Here is a 21,525-nt window from a genome sequence, read left to right as displayed (position 1 = left end):
AAGTCAGCATCAATCCTGCGACTGCTGCACACATACACCGGTCCGGTGGGGCTCGTAAGCGGTTCACGATAAACGCACCCCGTGCAATGTGGAACCCTCGTCGTAAAGTTGAAGCAGGCCACCAACCAGCGAGACGTGGCACCATTTTAATTGACCCAACCCGTTTGGCTGCATATTGATCCGTTCTTCCTATGGGGCGGTCGCCGCCTGCTAGGCAAAAGGGACGCAGAACGGCCTGAGAGGGGCGAGGAAAAAGTAAAACCGCAGCAAACTAAATTATACCGGCCGTTCTCTTAGTCGGTTAGCGAAAAGCGTGAATTGGAGAGCAAAAAAAAAGCAGCAGAAGAATGTTAACTATACACACCAAATAAGAAGCGAGAGAGAGAGAGAAAAAAAAAGAACCATCGATCGACATCGATCGAGTACCCCACCTTTTGCCTTTAAGTGGATTGTCGAGGTGGTTGCGAGGTTGAAACACCCTCGTTGCGATCGCTTTTGTGTGGACCTCTTGGAGGAGGTACCGGTGTGGTGGAACGATCAAGGGATCAAGAAGCTGAAACAGGGAAGTTGGCTGTACGGCGCATGATCACTATAATTCTTGCCCTCAACCCAACGACTGAGCTGGGGGTGGGGGCATTCTCAAAGCAAGCTCCACCTAGTGGACGATGGACCCTAGTGTTGGGTTTTTATTACTTGTGAATACCGGCACCAACAATTTATGTTGCGCTTGGGCGTAGATCTGCGATAGGCGCACGTTGGCAAACCGCACCGTACGCGAGATTAATGGCTTAAGCCACATTCAAGACACATTCCGAGGGAGTGAAACGCACTCGATGCAAGCAGCAAGTAAATCCAACAGCTAAAAAGCCCACAAACTTGGGCGGATTCTACAGCATTAATCGTGTGAAGCGGAGCAGTGTCCATCGTACGCACAGCCATCGGTGAAGGTCAGCTCGGAGTTTACTGACATTTAGCGAGCAGGGTCTGTGCAGGAACGAGGACTCCCGACAAACGAACAGGAGTGTCTGTTCTGGAAAGGGAAGTTCAATGGCTTGGTTTAGCTTGGCCCCAAACACCAACCAAAGGTGCAAACGCTAGGAAGAACGATCCTGCAGGAAAGCTTTCCGGCCGTTCACTTTTAACTCACACCCTCTGTTGCGAGGGCTGTACTCGACGTTCCGCGAGAAAGGAGGAAGTTTAGCACGGGCGTTGTTCTGTCGGTTCGACCGGTTCTGTTGCCGTTTTGTTGATCGATATAAATCAAAACGCCCGCGTACAGGGGACTCGTTAGGTGCAGACCGATGGGGAGTCGATTTAATGGCACAAAAACGTTTTGGTTGGGAGCAAAAGTTTCTCCACTATTTGTTCTTTCAATCAACACATTCAATTCAACGTTACAGTGTTTGGTATAACTTGGGGTAAACCTTCGTTCGTGAAACGATTAGCAGGATGCTATAAATCAAATGGTACGCTACCGGCAATCTAGCTAGCACACGCTTTACAACGAATGCTTGTAAAAGATTCCACGAGGAACCAACCACAGCTTCCCAGCAGATTGCTTCAATATCGTTCATACCGGAGTTCAAGTTCGGAACATCGCGAGCAAACGGAACCGACCCAAAAGTTCTCAATCTCATAATTGGTCGATTTTTTCCATTTAATTCGGAAGTAGGAAGTCGGCACGGTTCCTGCCATTGTGTGGGCAGAGGTTTTTCCTGGTCGAAAAACAACAAACTCGCTCCTACGATCACCCTTCGAAGTGTATGAATTATTAATACGCCAACTCGAGCCCCTAGTGGCCGCCGGATTTTTGGAGGTACTCCCGAGAGCAACGAACGAAACAAGACGATGGCTGACCTGTGCGCTAATGTCGATCAATTGTGGTGTTAGAAAGGGAGCCGACAACGCTTCGCAGCGCGTTAGGTGCGAAACGCGCGTTCGCGTGGGAGTTGCCTGTCAATCTGGCACAAGTATAGACGAATCTATGGCCGTCCTGTTCAGCAGCGTGGACGTGAGTCACAGTTTGCAATGAGCAGAACACTTACGCTTCTTGGAGGCTGAGAAGTGAAACAGCGTGCTAAGGATAGCCTTTTTCATTACCAGCTTTAAGGGAGCTTTTATCGCGATCGCGAGCTGTTGCAAACTATTTCTAGCCCGGAGGGGTTCGGTTTTATCCATTCACCTAGCACAGGACTCGAGCGAGTCAGAAGTAAAGCGTGCTTTTTTGTTTGGTTGCTGGCACGGAACTAGATTTATTGAAAGTCATTCAACGTCCACTCCCGTCGGCCAGAGGTGTGGCCAATTGAAAGGAAACCTCAGCTGGATTATGCTATCCAAATTTGAACGCGTGTTGTTTTTTTTTTCCTTCTTGGCATGAGCGCTATATAAAGCGTCGAGGTGTTATGATTTCATTTCGAACGGTACCCACACCTGGGATGTTGAAATTGGGACGAGGTAATGGCAACGGTTTATCGAAATGACCAATGGCTTCTTTCGGTACCTAATGGACTATGACTATGTTTTGGATCGCGTGGACCGCCTCAAATTATGACAGCCAAAAATTTTAAATTTATTTTAATTTGCCTCCACCAAAAACACGATCAACCGGTTTAGCGTGCTAGCCTGAGGTTTGCCTCTGCAGGAAGTGGCGACCCTTTTGCATGCTGCAGGGTACCGCCTCGTCGAAGATATACGATACGTGGCGTGTATGAGCGCTACCTGACCGATCGTCGTAACCTTGACGAGAGTGAAAAACCTTTACACCAGAGAAACCGGACGTTCTCGAATATCCACCGCTCGGTTGGTCTTCTGTCGTGTATTTTCTCCATTCTTCAACAAAATACTAGCACGACGACTACCACGAGTTAGGTTGTGCGCGGTTTGTCTTCAGCCGTCCGACTCCTCAGGCTTAAATGTCACCGGTTTGACCAGTTACCTCCATGTGGGCATTGTTTCCGTTCCGTCGTGTTTTAAGATCTGCGTGTAGCTGAAAGCACCAACAAATAACCCTCTAATAATCTAATTTGACATTTGTTGTATCTTTACAGAGGCTTAAGCCGAGAAGATGTCTGCTATCAGACATCGACCTCTGGCAAACGGTCCCAACGAGAGTGACGATAATTTTTCCGATGACGAAAGCACACCCTTGACGCACGACATCTATGGAGGAAGGTAAGAAAGCACAGTATTCGATAATAAGTAGCCATCGAATTAAAAATTTGCCCCCTGAAGTGCTCGTGAATGAAAGCAAAAAAGTAGGGGTTCGTCGCTTCTTGCAGCATTGAAGTCTCTCGTTTTGCTCGCATGTTTCTTTCCTTTTTTCCTATGGTGGAAGGTGAGAAAGCACTACATTTGATAATGAGTAATTATCGAAATGAAAACTACCCACTAAAGTAGCCCGTGAATGGAAGACAAAAAGAAGGGTTTCTCGCTTATTGTAGCATTGAAGTCTCTCGTTGCTTATGCTCGCAAATGCCCGTGAGCTCGCGCGCGTAATGGTACGGCACGCTAGCTTTCTCCTCACGTATCGACTGTCACGCGCTATCGATGGAAGAAGCTAGCCATTCAATCCACCTTCGCTTGCCCATGCATAATGGATTCGACCTTGTTTGTTGGATTGCGGGTTTGTTTTGCTGCGATAGCCCCACTCTGGTACTGACCGTGGCCAAACGGGTGCCATTCGCAAACATTTAGTACTCCCGATGGAGCGAGCGTGGTGCATGTGTGTAATTTATGCAGCATTACCAACGATCGCACCGTGTCAGAAGTACACGCGACGGATTTTCGGGAATCCGGCCGAACGAATCGTTGCTACCAAGCGGACCAAAGTGTGTCACAACCCGGATCTTAAGTGGTTTTGCTAGGTTACACGCAGCACTATTCACCGACAAACCTTGACGCCGATCACCGACAGATCTCTCCGGCGGTGGCTTATCTTTAGATTTTGCACAAAGCTCGATAGCATCGTATCTCCCATTGAAGAAGCTCGGATGCGGCTTCGATCATGCATCGTTTGCAGCGGCAATTATTGCACGCCACCGTTCTGAGAAAAAAGTCCACGCCACGAGGGTTTAGCATCGGGCTAGCGCGAGTCGATGTGCCCCGGGGGAAGGGATGCATTAAACAACAATTATGCAGCCCGGTGGAGACTGTGGAGCCGTTCCATCGCCGGGCATCCGTGGGACAGCATAAACATCATCATTTGGAGCGACAGCGTGCCGTCGCCGTGTGGTGGGGAGCGCGATCTTGCGGGCAAAGTGTCTGTGCAACGAAGGAAGATTGCGTCTGAAGATGGTTATGCAATTACGTGGAGGTAGCTTGGGTCTGTTGTTGCTTCACCACGCGCGTCACCTGGCCGCGGTAACACTCACAACCCGACCGATCGACCGACTGTCTGTAGCTGACTGCAAAAACACCACACTAGCACCGCCAAGCAGTGGCATTAGCTGGGCCAAAAATTGATGGACCACGTTGGCCGTACTCCTACACCCAAAGAAGCTTCAGTGTCGCGTTCGTTTGCAACACCGCCAATTGCGATGCACCTCACCAGACGCACCACCGACGCAGGGAATGGCATTTGACTGGCATAGTTTTCTTCTGCCACCACGGAAGCTTTTGCGAAGAATGATGGGCAAATGCTTGGCGTAGTGTATTCGTGTGCGCACGGTGTTAAATGGTTGTAAACAAATTTTTGCTTCGTAGCTTTTGCGATGCCACCCGCCATCAATGCGGCATAAGTGGCGCTCGCATGCAAACATAAGCTCATAACATGGCGTGTGGGTCGTACAATTGTGTGTACTTTTTTTTTGTTCGATCATTTCTTCCCTCTGCAGCTAAGGTCTAACAGACACGTGTAATCTATTGAATGATGTTTTACACACGTGCAAATTGGTAACGTCGCTGGTGATACAACAAGTGGACGCAATTGATTTAAATTTTTTTGTTAAGTCTAGGAACTAAAGCCACTCAGAACCTTGTTCAAAAAAACCATGGAATGACAGAATGTTGGACAGTAAATATCTGCAACTGGTGTTTAATTAAGCGCTTGCAGAATAGTCGACATTTTTGGTTAAATGTGTTTCCTGCTCGTACACCCCTTTCCACTGGCAGTGATTCAAAACGACCGTCATCTCATGCCGGCTCCATAGCAGGACATGCGAATTACTGCGTTTGGCAAGCGGAAGCGTTGCGGGTATTAGCTTTCGTTAGCAACATTTTGCCACATTTTTTTTTTCACTCCCATCAACCCACCCGATTGCATCGAATGTGCAGCAAATTTGGTTACGTTACGTACCCGGCCACCGGGACCGCTTTGATCGACTAACCGAGACTAGCGACCGAGCGGTTACGATCGCTACGAGCATAATAGAAAATCTCGATCACCCTTCAATCGCTCCGCTTGCACCGGATTTGGCTCGGGTGGTAAAAATTGAATGGAATGAAATCGTTAGAAATTTAATCCGCTTCATACACGCCGCTCCGACTAAACACCTGCAACAAGCCGCGGCAGATGAAGGTTTTATGCAACGCCGGGATGGTGGAAAATGGTTTGCATCGTGCATTGGGCAAGAGCCCTCGTACGCAGGTACGAGCTAAATGTCTCGCCGAAAAACATGGACCAATTTTCGAAAGGTTTGATACAAATCGACGATCATTCCGTGTGCCGAGGTGTGCCGAGGAAAAATTCGAATGTATCCGCGTTTGGCGAAGCGTTGCGAACCGGCAGCACTGTGCGGAACAGCCGAATACGTGAGCGATACTTCCTGATTGTGATGCCGAGAATATCACACACAAAAATGCAAGAAAACAACCCGTTGCGGTAGTACACAAATTCCCTTCCCTCAGAGCCTATTTCACGGCGTGAACGGATGATGAACGCGCCGGGAAAGCATGTTGTGCACATTTCACCAGCTGCAATTGGCGGAGAAATCGCCAACACTTGAGGCATCGTGAAGGGTCCGCATTGCGCATACGTACCAAGGCATTATCCCCCAGCGTGATCGTGATCCCTAGTGGGCCAATGGCGCACGTGAAGCATTCAACACACACACACACAACATTTTTCCTAAGCGGTATTTTTCCTCTAGACCCGTCAATCAGCATAGTTTAGCTTCGAAATTCGACGAAAAAAAAAAGCAGATGCACCGATTCGATCGCACTCTCACTATCGGATGCTACGAGCGGCACGTGTTCGAGATGTTTGCTGGCCCCAGCTAGGGTGGCGTACAAGGATCGCAGTAGCTGATAGCTGGTGTGTTATTTTGTTGCTTTTGTACTGTTTGGAAGGTGCGTTTGTTCGTTGTTGCGTTGTTTTTTTTTTGTTGCTTCTTCTCTCTCACTTTTGGTCACCCACCGAAACGGTGCGATTCGAACGCCCCAATGGACAATGGTGGTATGGCGTGCCGGACCAATCAGCACCCCCTTGCCAACTGGAACCGGCCAAGCTAAACCGCCGTCACGCGAAAGACGCGCTCAGTCCGGCTCATCCATCGGCGTCGGAAGCAACGGTGGTGCCCTTCGGTGCGCAAAATTCGGTACCAGCGCCAGTGCTCATGTGTGACCAGTGCAGTGCAGTAGAGTGTTGAGCAGAAGCGCCAGAAGACCGTTTCGAGGGGCTTAGAAAAGGACTAATATTTATCTAAAGCTGTGCCCGAGAGTGACGGTGCCGATGAAGCACCCCGTGATATCCGTGCCGGATTGGTTGCATTCAATGTTTCGTTGACGTTTAGCCATCACTTCATTGGTGTGTCCTTAAGCATCGAGCAAAGATGTACCGTAAAGTGAGCAATCCAACGACAGGTGCTGCAACAGCAGCGACAACCAGTAGCAGCAACAGCAATGGCACCGGGACGGCCATGAACGGCATAGCCCTACCGGGTGTGCCCAAACCGCAGCGAAATGGTGCAGAACCGAGCAACTACATCAGCTACCAGAGCCATCACTACTGCCGAGTCGCCAACGATGACGACGAGGAAGAATATCTCATGTACGCTCGAACGTAATCGATCCTAAATCATCGTGTGGGACGATGCCTTTATCAATTGGTGGCTGTTTTGGGGGGTGGTTTTGATTGAAAAATCGTACGCATACCATAGGCAACTTTCACTTCTATTCGCTACCGTAACGGGGCTGGACGAGTAGCGCCGTGTTGGTTCACATATTCGTAAAGCTGTAAATGAAAGTGATTTACAATAACGTGCCGACGGTGCGTGGAAATCTGCGATGGTGCGATATGTCTGTTCGGACAAAGTGTCCCAAATGATTTATTGATTTTTATTCCAACAAAATGGTATCTTGAGCGAGATGAGGCGATTGAATATCTTAATCATGACAAAACGATTTTGCTGTAATATGATTTGAATCAAGTTGATAGATATTGTTGAGTTCGCATGAAGTTCGCTGAAATTCACTATTATTACATTCCATCGTTAGAGTTTTTTTCACGAATATATATGGAGTATAAAAGTAGCCGAATAAACAAACAATGATGGACTATAACACCAAAATTCTGGTGGCCTCGTAGCGTAGCCACCAGCGCATGAAACCAACCGTGACCAAACCTTTCCTACTTCAATGTCTAGTGTACCATGCTCTATACTTTAAGGCGTCTGCAAATTAATAAACATGAACACCCCAGGCTTCTATTAATTCTCACTTACATCTTCGCATTCCGTTGCAGTCAACGTACCGTGCAGGAAACGAAAGGATGGGACGTCTTCCGGGATCCTCCTATCAAGGAGGATACGGGCTCGATGGCGGACCAGGCCTGCCTGGATTTAACGATCAAAATCCTAAAGATATTTGCCTACCTCTTCACGTTCATCATCGTGCTGCTGGGTGGCGTGGTAGCGAAAGGATGCGTACTATTTATGTCCTCGCAGTTACGCCGCGATCGCAAGATCACCTACTGCAATCGGGACCTGGCGCGAGATAAGTCGTTCATCGTTTCGTTGCCAGAAGAGGAACGGATAGCATGGATGTGGGCGCTGATGATAGCGTTCGCCGTACCGGAGATTGGCACCTTCATCCGTTCGACTCGTATCTGCTTCTTCAAGTCGATGAAGAAACCACTCAAGTCGCACTTCCTGCTGGTCTTTCTGATGGAATCGTTCCACACGATTGGGCTGGTGTTGCTGTTCTTCGTTGTGCTGCCGGAAGTTGATTCGGTAAAGGGCGCCATGTTGACAAACTGTTTGTGCGTTATCCCAGGTACGTGTGTCGCAAATGAACTACGCCAACACCAGTAGCTAATGCTCTTTCCCGATTCTATTGAAGGTATGTTGGGGCTATTTTCGCGCACCAACAAGGAAGGCAAACGGGCGGTGAAAACGATCGTTGATCTTGCCGCGATCGCCGCTCAAATTACTGGCTTTGTCGTTTGGCCGTTGCTCGAAAACCGTCCCGTCTTGTGGTTGATCCCGATATCAGCGCTCCTGACGTCCTGCGGCTGGTGGGAGAACTACGTTTCGCCCCAGAGTCCGTTTTCGTTCGTACGCTCTTTGGGTCGCGTGAAGGAAGACCTCAAGCAAACGCGCTACTTCACCTATATGTTCCTGTCGGTTTGGAAGATCCTGCTGCTGTTCTGCTTCGTTACAGTGATACTGTTCGTGCGCGGTGATGAGGTAGCGAACCTTTTCTCGCTCTTCGGTGCAGGTTACGGACCGCACAAGATCGTGGTGGAAGAGGTCGCTCTGCCGTTTAGTTCTGCTCTGCCAGATTTGGTCGAAGCGTCCCAGGCCGTAGACACGATTGACATCGAAGCGGCCTACAACACGGTCACGTACGTGCTCATTATCCAGATTTTGGCCGCCTACCTTTGCTACATCTTTGGCAAGTTCGCGTGTAAGATCCTGATCCAGGGATTCAGCTACGCGTTCCCGGTCAATCTTACCGTACCGGTTGCCATTTCGCTGCTGATTGCGGCCTGCGGAATTCGCAACGACGACCCATGCTTCTTCCATGGCTCCATTCCGGACTATCTGTTCTTTGAGAGCCCTCCCGTGTTTCGACTGAACGACTTTGCATCGCGCCAGATGGCGTGGGCTTGGTTATTGTGGTTACTTTCGCAGACCTGGATCACGCTGCACATCTGGACGCCCAAGTGCGAGCGTCTCGCCAACACCGAGAAGCTGTTCGTGACGCCAATGTACAACGCGCTGCTGATTGATCAGTCGATGGCGATGAACCGTCGGCGAGACGATCAGGCCGACGTGAAGACGGAGGATCTGGCCGAGATCGAGAAGGAAAAGGGCGACGAGTACTACGAAACCATCTCGGTGCACACGGACGGGTCCGCTTTGCCAAGACCAAGTGTCAAGTCTTCCGATCACATCACGCGCATATACGCCTGCGCTACGCTTTGGCATGAAACGAAGGAAGAGATGATGGTGTTCCTGAAGTCGATCATGCGAATGGATGAGGACCAATGTGCGCGTCGTGTGGCGCAAAAGTACCTGCGTATCGTGGATCCGGATTATTACGAGTTCGAAAGTAAGTATCTCGCACGTTATTGACAGATAGAGCGGCAAAATATAATAAATGATAACTTATCAACTTTTGCTTTCGGTTTACAGCACACATCTTTTTCGATGACGCGTTCGAAATTTCCGACCACAGTGACGACGACATCCAGTGTAACCGGTTTGTGAAAATTCTTGTCGACACCATCGACGAGGCCGCTTCGGAGGTGCACCAGACCAATATTCGTTTGCGACCACCGAAAAAGTACCCAACGCCCTACGGTGGACGTCTGGTGTGGACATTGCCCGGTAAAACGAAGATGATTGCGCATCTGAAGGATAAGGATCGCATCCGTCACCGTAAGCGCTGGTCTCAGGTGATGTACATGTACTACTTGCTCGGCCACCGGCTGATGGAGCTACCCATTTCCGTCGATCGCAAAGAGGTGATGGCGGAGAACACCTACCTACTGACGTTGGACGGTGACATCGATTTTAACCCGAGTGCAGTGACGCTGCTGATCGATTTGATGAAGAAAAACAAGAATCTGGGAGCCGCGTGCGGTCGTATTCATCCCATCGGTTCAGGACCAATGGTGTGGTACCAGAAGTTTGAGTACGCTATCGGCCATTGGCTGCAGAAGGCGACTGAGCACATGATTGGTTGTGTACTTTGTAGCCCTGGATGCTTTTCGCTGTTCAGAGGTAGGGTTTGGCGCGACCTCAAAGATGTCCAGTGTACTAATATGGCTTTGTTTCATTTGCAGGAAAAGGCCTGATGGACGACAACGTGATGCGTAAGTACACGACCCGTTCGGATGAAGCACGGCACTACGTTCAGTACGATCAGGGTGAGGATCGTTGGTTGTGTACGCTACTACTGCAGCGAGGTTATCGTGTCGAATATTCCGCCGCATCCGACGCCTATACACACTGCCCGGAGGGTTTCAACGAGTTCTACAACCAACGTCGCCGATGGGTCCCATCCACGATCGCCAACATTATGGACCTGCTCATGGACTACAAGCGCACGATCAAGATCAACGACAACATTTCGCTGCTGTACATTTTCTACCAGATGATGTTGATGGGTGGCACGATCCTTGGCCCAGGAACGATCTTTCTTATGTTGGTGGGAGCGTTCGTGGCCGCCTTTAAGATCGACAATTGGACCTCGTTCTATTACAACATCATACCGATACTGCTGTTCATGCTGGTGTGCTTTACGTGCAAGTCTAACATCCAGCTGCTGGTGGCGCAGATACTCTCTACGGTTTACGCACTCATAATGATGGCGGTCATCGTCGGTACAGCGTTGCAGCTTGGCGAGGACGGCATCGGTTCACCGTCGGCCATTTTCTTGATTGCAATGACAGGGTCATTCTTTATAGCAGCCTGTTTGCATCCCCAGGAGTTTTGGTGTATTGCATCTGGCATTATCTACCTCCTTTCGATTCCTTCAATGTATCTGCTGCTGATTCTGTACTCGATCATCAACCTGAACGTCGTCTCCTGGGGCACTCGGGAGGTTGTCGCGAAGAAAACGAAAAAAGAGTTGGAACAAGAGAAGAAGGAAGCGGAGGAAGCCGCCAAGCGAGTCAAGCAAAAGTCGCTGCTCGGCTTCCTTCAAGGTGGTGTTGGAAATGGTTCCGACGAGGAAGGTTCGATTGACATATCGATTGCGGGACTTTTCCGGTGCCTGCTCTGTACGCACGGGAAAACTACCGACGAAAAAGCGCAACTCATCCACATTGCCGACGCGCTAGATGCGATCACGAAGAAGATAGAAAACCTAGAGAAGCACATCGACCCGCACGGACATCATACGCGCAAACGCACAGCTTCGGCTGGTTCGAAGGATCACCATTTGGGCTCGGTGGCGGAGGACACCGAAGACGACGATGAGGACGAGGAATCGGAGACTTCGACGCTGCAGCGCGACGAGCGTGACTTCCTCACTAACCCGTATTGGATCGAGGACCCGGATTTGAAGAAGGGCGAGGTGGACTTTATTTCCAGCACAGAGATCCAGTTCTGGAAGGACCTTATCGACAAGTACCTATATCCGATCGATCAGAACAAGGAAGAACAGGTTCGTTGTCATTGTGCATGATGCAGCAACAATGTAACGTTTAATTGAACGCTTTTTTACTTCATTACAGGCACGTATTGCGCACGATCTCAAGGAATTGCGCGACTCTGCTGTTTTTGGGTTCATCATGATCAATGCACTGTTTGTGCTGATCGTTTTCTTGCTACAGCTCAACAAGGACAACATCCACGTGAAGTGGCCGTTGGGTGTTAAAACTAACATAACCTATGATGAAGCCACGCAAGAGGTAAACTCCTGGAGACACCGGTGCGTTCACTATAGCGAGCTGTTTGTTTTGGCATGCAGGAATCAAAAGCTGAAGAAAGCAGATGGCAAAACCATCCCACGCAACGCTATAGATCCACCGGGTGTCTCCATTCGGGACACTTTTCTAATGTTTAGTCTTGTTTTGTTTCGTTTTATTTTTTCTCTTTTACCACCATTACCTTATTACCTACTTGTTCGGACTGCGCGTGGATACTCGAAAACCAAACACCCGACACCCGCAAACTGCCTCACAATTCAAGAAATTTTCAACACACTATCACCTTTTCGGCCCACGACTCAAAACCAAAATTGAAACGCGAACGTACGCCTCAAACGCAACCACATAACAACGTAAAACATCGCATTTGCTCAATATGCTGCAACTGACAACAACGAATCGATCACAAATGCCGCCTCGAACAACATGCACATACCAATATATCCAGGCGAGAATAGCGGTCGATCTGAAAGAACTGCGTAACAAGTCAGTGTTTGCGTTCTTCATGTTCAACGCACTGTTCGTCCTGATCGTGTTCTTGCTGCAGTTGAACAAAGACAAGCTGCACATCATTTGGCCGCTGGGCGTTAAAACGAACATTACCTATGACGAAGTGACAGCCGAGGTTTGCAATTAGAATACTCTCATGTTCTTCCATGTTTTACTGCATTTTTTTGTTTTCTGTTGTATGTTCCATGTGTTCCGTTTCCTGGTGATCCTATTAAAATTGCATTTTCGTTTCATCAAATCACGCCCTTTCCTGAGGAAACATGGAAACAGCGTTTTTGTTTTGTTCCTGTTTTAATGTTTGTGTCCCCTTTTTCCCATTCCCGGCATTCCCGCCCACGGTTATGGTGAATGTGTTTTTGTTTCTTCTTATCTTCTAAACCAACACCACGGTGTTAAAGGAAACAATTTCTCTCCCCCTTTTCTGCTGGACCTAACCTCACGAGGAGGAGTGGAGTGATTTGCGAAATCTTCGCTACCACGGGCCAAATAACTGAACCATGGATTAATTTGTTGGAAAATGACAACTTATTTCCTAACTCCTGGGCGCATGTTTTTTTTTCTTCTTATCTGTTTTTTTATTTCTCTTCCAATTTAAAACTAAACGGTAAAATATGTGATTAACATTAAATTTTAATGATTTTTTGTACGTACCTTATCATCCAAAATGTTCTCCATCAGTTACTATTTAGGATTTTTCTACTCTTTTCAAAAAGAACAATTTTTAAATTTTGCAAAGAAAACGTCAATAGAAAAGTACTTAAAATCATATCAATCAAGATTAGAAGCATCGAATTAAAATTGAAATCCATCGGCGTAAAAATGGAGAAGACATTACTCATGAAGTGAACTAAGACTGCATTTATTTGCAGTACATAAAATACCCTTTAAAGTCTTCGTTTCTAATCTTTCTACAAGATTTAACATTACGAATGAAATAATGGAAACAAATGTGCATGTACTTCACTCTGTCAAGGTGCCATTTAAACAGCATGGCTTAAGAAAAAACCCAATTCTTCTTACCCCGGAAACCCTTAAACTGACTACTTCTGGACGAGCGATTCTGAATTAAAAAAGCTATAATGACAACCTGACGCTTGGTTTATCGTACTACAATTGCATGGCTATGTCTTGCATGGACGCAAAAAAATCACTTACGAAATACAATTCTGCCAAAAATTCAACCCCTTCTCTCCTCTCCCTATTTCCATTCCCTATCACCTCCCAATGAAATCCCTCTCCCAATGAATGATAACCAATCTGTTTTGTGCTAACTCACATTTCAAGATGTTCAAATTGAAGGACATTTTGATTTTTCCTCTCCTTCCGTAAAATTCCTGGGAAATATCCTACTTTCACAACCTCAAAATATTTGGCACAAAGTGTGATAACAGCTCAAAAAAAAATCTCAATAACCCAATCGACATAACAAATCGTGTGAATAAAAATGTTACTCCCAGACAAGAGCTTTCCTAATGCATGTTTGCCCTTGTTCTACAGGTACACATCTCCAAGGAATATCTTCAACTGGAACCGATCGGTTTGGTGTTTGTGTTCTTCTTCGCTCTGATTCTGATCATTCAGTTTGTGGCAATGATGTTCCATCGCTTCGGTACGCTGTCGCACATCTTGGCTTCAACTGAGCTCAACTGGGCTTGCAACAAGAAACCGGAGGAGCTTTCGCAAGATGCTCTCATAGATAAGGTACGCAAATAACCCCCAAATGTCACCGTTTCCAGCAAGCTTTAGAACAGAGATGCATTCTGTACACATATTTCTTTTTACAGCACGCTGTTGAAATAGTGAAAAATCTACAACGACTGCAAGGCATCGACGGAGATTACGACAACGATTCTGGAAGTGGTCCGGATCGCATTGCACGACGTCGAACGATTCAGAACCTTGAAAAAGCACGGCAACCAAGGCGCCAGATTGGCACGCTTGATGTGGCGTTCAAAAAGCGTTTCCTTAAGCTGACGGCAGATGAGAACAATACAGCAACACCGATCCTTACCCGCCGGATGACGATGCGCCGTGAAACGATACGCGCGCTGGAGGTGCGTAAAAATTCCGTCATGGCCGAACGGCGCAAATCGCAGATGCAAACGCTCGGTGCCAACAACGAGTACGGGATCACCGGTGTACCGAATGTAAGTTAAGATCAACCAGCATCCGATCGGAGAGATGGAAAAGTTCTAATACCATTTATACCATCTAGGGAAATAACAATGCACCGGCGCGACCGACACGCACGTCCAATGCCGGCGTTAGCGTTAAGGACATCTTTAACGTGAACGGTGGTCCTGGTGGGGAAATTTATGGCGTGACTGGACAGGTCAACCAAGCCTACGAACCGGTGATTGAAGATGACGACCGCAACTCACTGCGGATGCAGCCGCGGAACCAAGTAACATGGGGCAACAATGGCAACGCACGGTTGTGAGAATTGCAAGAACTTCACGAATTTGAGACTTATACTGACTTTCGGCGATGTGGACCATTCAGTCCAAATCAGATATCAGAGGCGTGTGTACAACGCGCACTAGCACTACCTGCGAACGAATGAGTGCATATGCATAGCGTAGCGTATACACTACGAGCTAAGTGTGATTGTTGCGAAGAATAATTTATAGACTCGATATTATGTTAAGGTAATGTGTGCAAAAGTTGTGAGACGAATGAGAGAGAATCGCTCAATGATGATAAGGAAAGGAAAAATGGTTACACTATGTTTGCCAATCGTCCAGCCGAATGTCTAGACTACTCTAGCTTATTCGATTGCCTAGGCTGTCTAAAATACAGGCAAAAATAACAAATTTCCATCATCCCCGTTCAATATTTGAGAGTCTTATATAGAACACAGAAAACAATTATAAAAGTTAGACTTGTAGTTGCAACATCACAAATACTACCACTAAATACTCATCGACGTAGAACAATTTATAGCATGTCAGGAAGCAGACGATGACAATAGATCGTCACAACGCCCATCTACTGCCTCATATTTGGATGGTAACTCGTTCCGAACCATCACTGCCTTACATCTCGTCAAAAAAAAGACATACGTCCGGCAACTATGTATACATGGCTGCTCGATGATCGGAAAGATGGGTTATTTATTTAATTGCTATCGTTGAAGAACTTACTAAGCGTGATGGTAAGTAATACAAAACAACGACAAAACCTTCGCACTGCCACGGGGTCCGCCAACGCACCGAGTAAGGGAATGCGTTCAAAATTAATGCGATTTCTTTGTAAATACGAACTACGCGCTCCCAGCCCGGTTTACTCAGCCTTGAACTTAAAGCGTGTGCTTTACTTCACTTTGCCCTTATAATAATTTACTATTCGAATATTTTGTCTTTTGTAACTTTGCATTAAAAAAAAACAAAACTCGATAGTAAACGTAATGGAACTCGATTGTGATGTTTACAGAAAATCGTACTCTTCAATAAAATTGATAGACTTATTTTTACATGTTTTATAAAATGGTAACCATTTTCTACGTTTGGTTGGAAAGAATACAAGTTGTAATTTACTCAAATAAAACGAACAAGAAACAAATGTTTCGGATATATTAAATCGTAATAGAAGATCAACGACGCCATAGAAGCTCAACGGTTCAAATTAAATAGTTGCTGTTATCTCCAAATATATTTTTGTTTAGCTCATTCATAAATGTATATGTATAGCCTGCCTGTTGGTAAAATTAATAACTATCAGTTCGCTTAAAGTAAACCTTGTTAATATCAATATTTATCCTCCACTAATGACGCTCACATACAAGTAGTATTGCATTTGCGCTAGTGGTGTACTGTTGCACTTGGTTTCCAATAGTTTGCAAATTTTGCACGTGCTGACATAAAAGCACATTGACTTTTCTTTTTCGAATGCGGCGCCACATCCGCCACGGGATACTCATGATTACAAGCCATCCAACGGAGCATTCGGACTGCAATTCTTTTTAGATCCCTTTTATCAATTTTGCGTGTCTGCCTGCACTGTTTAGCAAATAAAAAATAATAATGGAAACGCATCTAGTATTTGCACTCCGAGTGTTGGATCCCAGTAGATTTTGATTGTTTTCTAATCGTGCGGATTAGTATTGCGTTCCGGGGTTGGTTCTATGAGTAATTACGTTCATGCCTTTATATAATGTGTGTAGATGTATATATGCGGTCAAGTATATATGTATCAACGTAATGTGTGTACAGTGCATCCGAACAGGATGCTTTTGTAGCAGCATTTCCTAGCAATAACATTTAATCTACATTTTTCTTCACGCATTTTCTGGCATTGCTTCGCCAACGCTTCCAACAGTAGCGGTAGTAGTAACACTACTACAGCCACCCTTGTTGGAACGACAAACGGGTGCAATGCGACCGATAAGATACAGGATTTGTTTACAGATTTCGCGCACTGGTCGCATGCTAGAAAGAAGCACCCAATGCCGCTGTGTATGGTGGATGTGCCTCCGCGCCATCTATCTAACGATACCGCCGGCTAGCTGATGGCTAGTGACGATTGCTTCTCAGTATTTACAATGACCTGCACAATGTATCCGGGCTGTATGTGGGCCTCATCGATGTGCATTTTATCACCTAACAATTTACCACCGTAGAACCATCGCTGAGTAAATGCATCGATTCCCTCCTGAGCCTACATTGCCCGTGAAAGTCGTGCCCAAACACACGCCACAAGGTTGTTGGTCGTTTCCGATTTGTGACACAAATGCGAGGCGTGGAAGGCACAGGATACAAGATACAGGATAACAGGTGGAACGGCGTATCCCATGAGCGGAATCCGGGCACAGTATTAACGGCGACAGTTAATGAAGGGTACACACGCGATCGTAGAGTGAGCCCCAGACACAGTTATCGTTCGTCGAAAGTCACCGGTACAGATGCAACGGAAGCAATTGATTTCAGACGGGGGCACGACAGACCAGCGGGCGCATTGGAGGAAAGGAGTAGATAAAGACAATGGTGAAGAATTAATTATTGACCAGCATGGTGGAATAAAAGGTTATGGTGAGCTTTAAGGGAGAGAAAATCGATAACTCAGTTTGGAGTCACGAAACGAAAACGTAAGCGGAACTAGCCATGGAAACTAATGCTTTTACTGCTGTCAAATTGTGTCAAATAATAACTGTGCATATGAAATTTGAGTAGAGACAGAATGGTACAGACATGATGTAAGGAAAGGAATTGGATGAATGCTTACCTGAAGTTTCTTTTTACATTGCCCAATAGTGTCTTTAGAATAAACTGGTAGCCTAACATCTGTACATGTCGATGATAGGCGAAGTTTTAGGGTCACTTCAGTACCTAGAGGAGTGTGAGAGATATTGCATAATTAAACACTTCGCTAGGTCGGACTGTCATGGCCAAACTTACCACCATCAACTGGTTCCGAGTATTCGGCTGGTGAGTCACACCCGTAATCTTCCTTAACAACATTGACAGGATATGATAAGCAGTAGATTGGTAATTTATACTGTGAGCCAAGTTCGTCGTAACACTCTGTGAGGTATCCGTTGGGGACCGAAATGTTGGCACCATCCAGTATCGCTTGGGCAAGCTGAAAGTCGAGCGCCTCAGCAGCACTGGTAGCCGCCCGCAACGCGTCCCAAATCTCCTTCCGTCCCTCGAAAGCGGGAGCAGTATCCCAGAATTCATCTCGTTTGCTTCTTAGCTGCCCTTCCGTTAATGGCACTTCCGATTTCCAGCGTATTGTCTCGTGGCAGAGTGGATGATTTTTGCGCTGAACACCGACATAGCTGGATGTCGTTCCTGATTGAGAATCAAGAAACAAGAGAGTCGAAATGATAAAGGAGGATGTATTCTGGGCAAATCCGCGAAAATGTAGCATTTGAATATGTAGCATTTAAAACACACTTATTTAAAATGATCTTATATATTGAAATGATGCAGCCTCAACAGCTCAACATAGAAGAGAAAAATAGTTCAATATCTAGCCATAGCCAAAGTCACCGCACGTCGCTATGATTTCTTCGCCAAGTTGTAACCCTCATTCCAATTAGTGCTAACCGAATCGTAATAATGATCAATTACGTTTCAATTAAGTAATAAAATGGGTTGCATTTTCTCAAGTATTTGCTTGCGTCAGTTACATCCTACACGATGAGCGCCAATTTATTGTGTTATCAATAAAACGATAAGAGATTAGTACACAAAATGCTAACGATTCTTCAATACAGTCTCTATCAGCCCCAACCCCTAAGGATACGACATTCGTCGAACTTTTCGTCAAAATTTCAACACACTGAATGAACAGTAAATTTTCCATGCAGCATTTCTTCATAAACTTATAATTATTTAACGTCTAGTACTTAGGTTTGTATTGATTATCTACAGGACATTACCAAGTAAAAAAATGTCTACAGCCGAGAAACAAACGCAGCAAAACACAAATAAAACACCTAGCTACTCATTCCAGTGGGAATCACCCACATTCACGCTGATGATCAATGTTTACATAAATCATTTTCATGCGCCGGCTAACATCAGCCAGGCTGGTTTACATTGCTATCAGGGACATGCTTATCAATCATTTCCCATCAGCCATGGGAACAGACTATTCGTGTCAAACGATTTGGAGTAAATACCGCAAAAGGGACAAAAATACACATGGATGGTGTGCCTGTCCCTTGAAGCTCATTTACGAAGCTGACCTTTCGTTAATCGTTTCCTGAAAGATTTTAGACTGAAAAAATAAGCGTAGACCACTGTCTATTTGTATGACTCTACTAGCCGCATTAACGATCTCACCCACATGCACAAAATACGCAAATTTATACGCGCCCACCGCTCCTACTTTTGCATACTTCGACCTTCTCGCGCGCTCTATCTCTCACACTCTTTCTATATATATATTTCTCTTTTTCTCAGGCTCTCTCGTCCATGCCCTCTTCGATCTTTTAAAATGTGTCATTCAAGCACATTGCGGCTAGCTGCTGAACTAATAACAAAAATAGCACACCCATAGTGGCCCGCCAGTACTACCAGCTAGCAGCGAATGGCATCGAAACGCTCGCAGCGTAGCCGCGATATAAATGATTGAAACAAGTGTTTGAAGGACGCTGCGTCGCGAACGCACCAGCGACATTAGCGGGGTGGAGTAAAAGTGGTTTCCTTACCGCACAACCAGCTCAGAGCTACGCATTCCATTCCAGAGAGTGGCTCTATCACCTGGTGGCATATTACTAAGCGAAACCAGCTACTTTCGATCGAGCAAGCCAACAGAACGGCCGTTCTCCTTGCAGGGTAGGGAAAATTTACATCTCTAGCCGAGCATCATTCCTTTACGGGTCGCGTTTCGCGATCGAATGCGGTACTGCAAAGCGTGTTAGCAAAAATAGTGTAGCGGCGTGTATGGTTTAACCATTCACGGCATGCAGTAATGGAACGGACCTGCGTCGGAACGGATGCGTTACACTGAGCAGTCCAAAACGGAACGCAACGTGCCGCTGTCGAAACGTGGCTTGCTTCCCTCCAATCTTGGGCGACTGATACGGACGGCTTCCCTGTTGCACCCTTGCTTGTGGCAAATGAATATTTACACCCGGCGGCTTTACCCAAGCCTTAGCCAGACCGTATCGTGACACGGGACAGACTGCCTCTTTTCTAATGACGATTCAGTGGCGATGTGAATAATATGCAAATCCGGAATTTCCAACTTGGCTGAAACCAAACGACGAATGTTGTGATCGACACGGCGATAAATTTGAGAGGGTGCTGTATGCCAGCGAAGCTTTAAGACGTAGACAGTATGCGTTTCCAATCGATGCTGATTTTCTACAACCTACAACGAAACGACAAGAACCCTGCTACCTACCCGTAACTGGTCGGGAAACATTATTTGATCCAGTGTCCAGCGTTTCATCGTTCCGGTTGATGCCGATGCAGTTACCCATTACGATAGCCTTTGCCTTTGGTGTAAGAGTGTAGTTTTTTGTTGTGTCTGGTTTGTTACCTCGACGGTGTGTATGAGGTGTGTCCTATGAGTAGCAACTTGCTGATCGCGTTGCTGTATCGTTAAACTCCTCCGATACTCTGTATATGATCCCTGGGATTGATTTCCGCTTCCTTCGACGTGCGCGATCGGCGCTCGTTGAGCTCGAGCGGTTTGGTAAACGTTTATTCACAGCTTTTAGCTCCCTGAATTGGGCCGAATGAAATCCTTCAGTTTCCTCGTAGCAATGGCGTGTGCCAAAACGGCAACGGTTTCAGCTGATCAGTTTCGAGCCTGATATTGCTCGGGCTTGATCAATATACTACTTTGTTCTAGCTGTGCGTGAGTATTCACATTTCCTTCCGGCTAACGCGTGCACAAGGTCGGATCCTTGTGCCGGTTTATGCGCGGCTCGCTTTACGGTGATTCCGCGAGCGAGGCAGCAAAGGATTACACTGTTTCTGACGAACCTGCCCGTCGCTGCGGGCATCGAATGCATTCACAAAATAAAGACAACTTGTTTCACTCATTTTAATGCACCGTTCATAACAAATCACTACTGCGGCGGAGGTATTTTGCAAACAGTGCGCCTTTCGAGGCACAGCGTGTGTGGTGCGCCGCGGTAACAGAGTACAAACAGGGATCAAAGCAGATAGCCCAGCTTTTCGGGTGCGGGTTCGTTATTTACGTGCGCTTTTTTGACACTCGGGTCTTTCTCGCACGGCGATTACGACACGGTTAGTTGCGGATGTTTCACGAGGGCGTGCAAGAGGAGGTGGACGGGTGAAGAAAACGGACGACCGGACGGGTGGGTGAGGAAGGGCAATGAAAATGAACCGAAACGAAACGAACCAAGTAAAATATCACCGCACGATCAAAGCCACTACTACGGCAGGAAGGCGAACGAGAGCGCAGCGTTCGGGCGTATTAGCTCCTCCATCATCATCGACGTCTTCGTTTCCTTATTTTGCAACCAGCACCACCGTCGGCTGACATGCTCAATCGTCAGGCACGTAGCAAATGCGATGTTGCTACCATATTTTCCGACCGACCGGATGACCGACGAAATGCCACCGTTGCCGTGTATCACGAGGTACGCGCTAGGTACTCCCTTCTGCTACTAGGCTTCACGCAACGCCGTTCTACTGCACCGAGAAAAGGCAATGATGATGATGGCTCGCTGTGCCAAGCAAAACAGGGAAGCTGGTGATGAGGTACATGCAGCAAGC

At 46.8% G+C, this 21,525-nt stretch overlaps 2 protein-coding genes across 3 annotated transcripts; one reads left to right on the top strand and one right to left on the bottom strand.

Moving 5' to 3' along the window:
• The first annotated feature begins 3,064 nt into the window (after positions 1-3,064).
• Positions 3,065-15,011, top strand: LOC128722135 (chitin synthase chs-2). Of its 2 annotated transcripts, none has more exons than XM_053815972.1 (9): positions 3,065-3,171; positions 7,679-8,208; positions 8,275-9,489; positions 9,573-10,163; positions 10,226-11,550; positions 12,264-12,440; positions 13,823-14,026; positions 14,110-14,472; positions 14,541-15,011. In XM_053815972.1, exons 1-9 carry the CDS (start codon positions 3,065-3,067, stop codon positions 14,763-14,765), a joined length of 4,737 nt encoding a protein of 1,578 aa, XP_053671947.1. In that variant the 3' UTR covers positions 14,766-15,011. The 2 variants fall into 2 exon arrangements, with proteins under 2 accessions (XP_053671947.1, XP_053671946.1); XM_053815971.1 differs by lacking the exon at positions 12,264-12,440 and adding an exon at positions 11,621-11,797.
• Positions 15,012-15,957: 946 nt separating this feature from the next.
• On the bottom strand, positions 15,958-21,078 carry LOC128730650 (ubiquitin domain-containing protein 1). Its single transcript, XM_053823725.1, has 4 exons — positions 20,180-21,078; positions 17,719-18,114; positions 17,546-17,649; positions 15,958-16,981 (listed from the first exon to the last, which is right to left on the bottom strand). The coding sequence occupies exons 1-4, from the start codon at positions 20,256-20,258 to the stop codon at positions 16,826-16,828; spliced, it is 735 nt and encodes a 244-aa protein (XP_053679700.1). The 5' UTR covers positions 20,259-21,078; the 3' UTR covers positions 15,958-16,825.
• Positions 21,079-21,525: the final 447 nt, after the last annotated feature.

This window comes from Anopheles nili, chromosome 2 (genome assembly GCF_943737925.1).
Source record: "Anopheles nili chromosome 2, idAnoNiliSN_F5_01, whole genome shotgun sequence".
Classification (NCBI taxonomy): Eukaryota; Metazoa; Arthropoda; class Insecta; order Diptera; family Culicidae; genus Anopheles; species Anopheles nili.
Note: the sequence above shows the minus strand (reverse complement) of the source record. Positions and strands in the feature narration are given on the sequence as shown.

Bases quoted from the DNA above. Each gene is read 5' to 3' on its own strand.
- LOC128730650 (XM_053823725.1), bottom strand. From the start codon at position 20,258: ATGGGTAACTGCATCGGCATCAACCGGAACGATGAAACGCTGGACACT. The intron at 17,650-17,718 runs GTAAGTTTGGCC...ACACTCCTCTAG, and splicing joins CTCGGAACCAGTTGATGGTG to GTACTGAAGTGACCCTAAAA. The intron at 16,982-17,545 runs GTAAGCATTCAT...CGGGCAATGTAG, and splicing joins AATGTAAAAAGAAACTTCAG to GCTCAGGAGGGAATCGATGC.
- LOC128722135 (XM_053815972.1), top strand. From the start codon at position 3,065: ATGTCTGCTATCAGACATCGACCTCTGGCAAACGGTCCCAACGAGAGT. The intron at 3,172-7,678 runs GTAAGAAAGCAC...ATTCCGTTGCAG, and splicing joins CACGACATCTATGGAGGAAG to TCAACGTACCGTGCAGGAAA. The intron at 8,209-8,274 runs GTACGTGTGTCG...ATTCTATTGAAG, and splicing joins CTGTTTGTGCGTTATCCCAG to GTATGTTGGGGCTATTTTCG.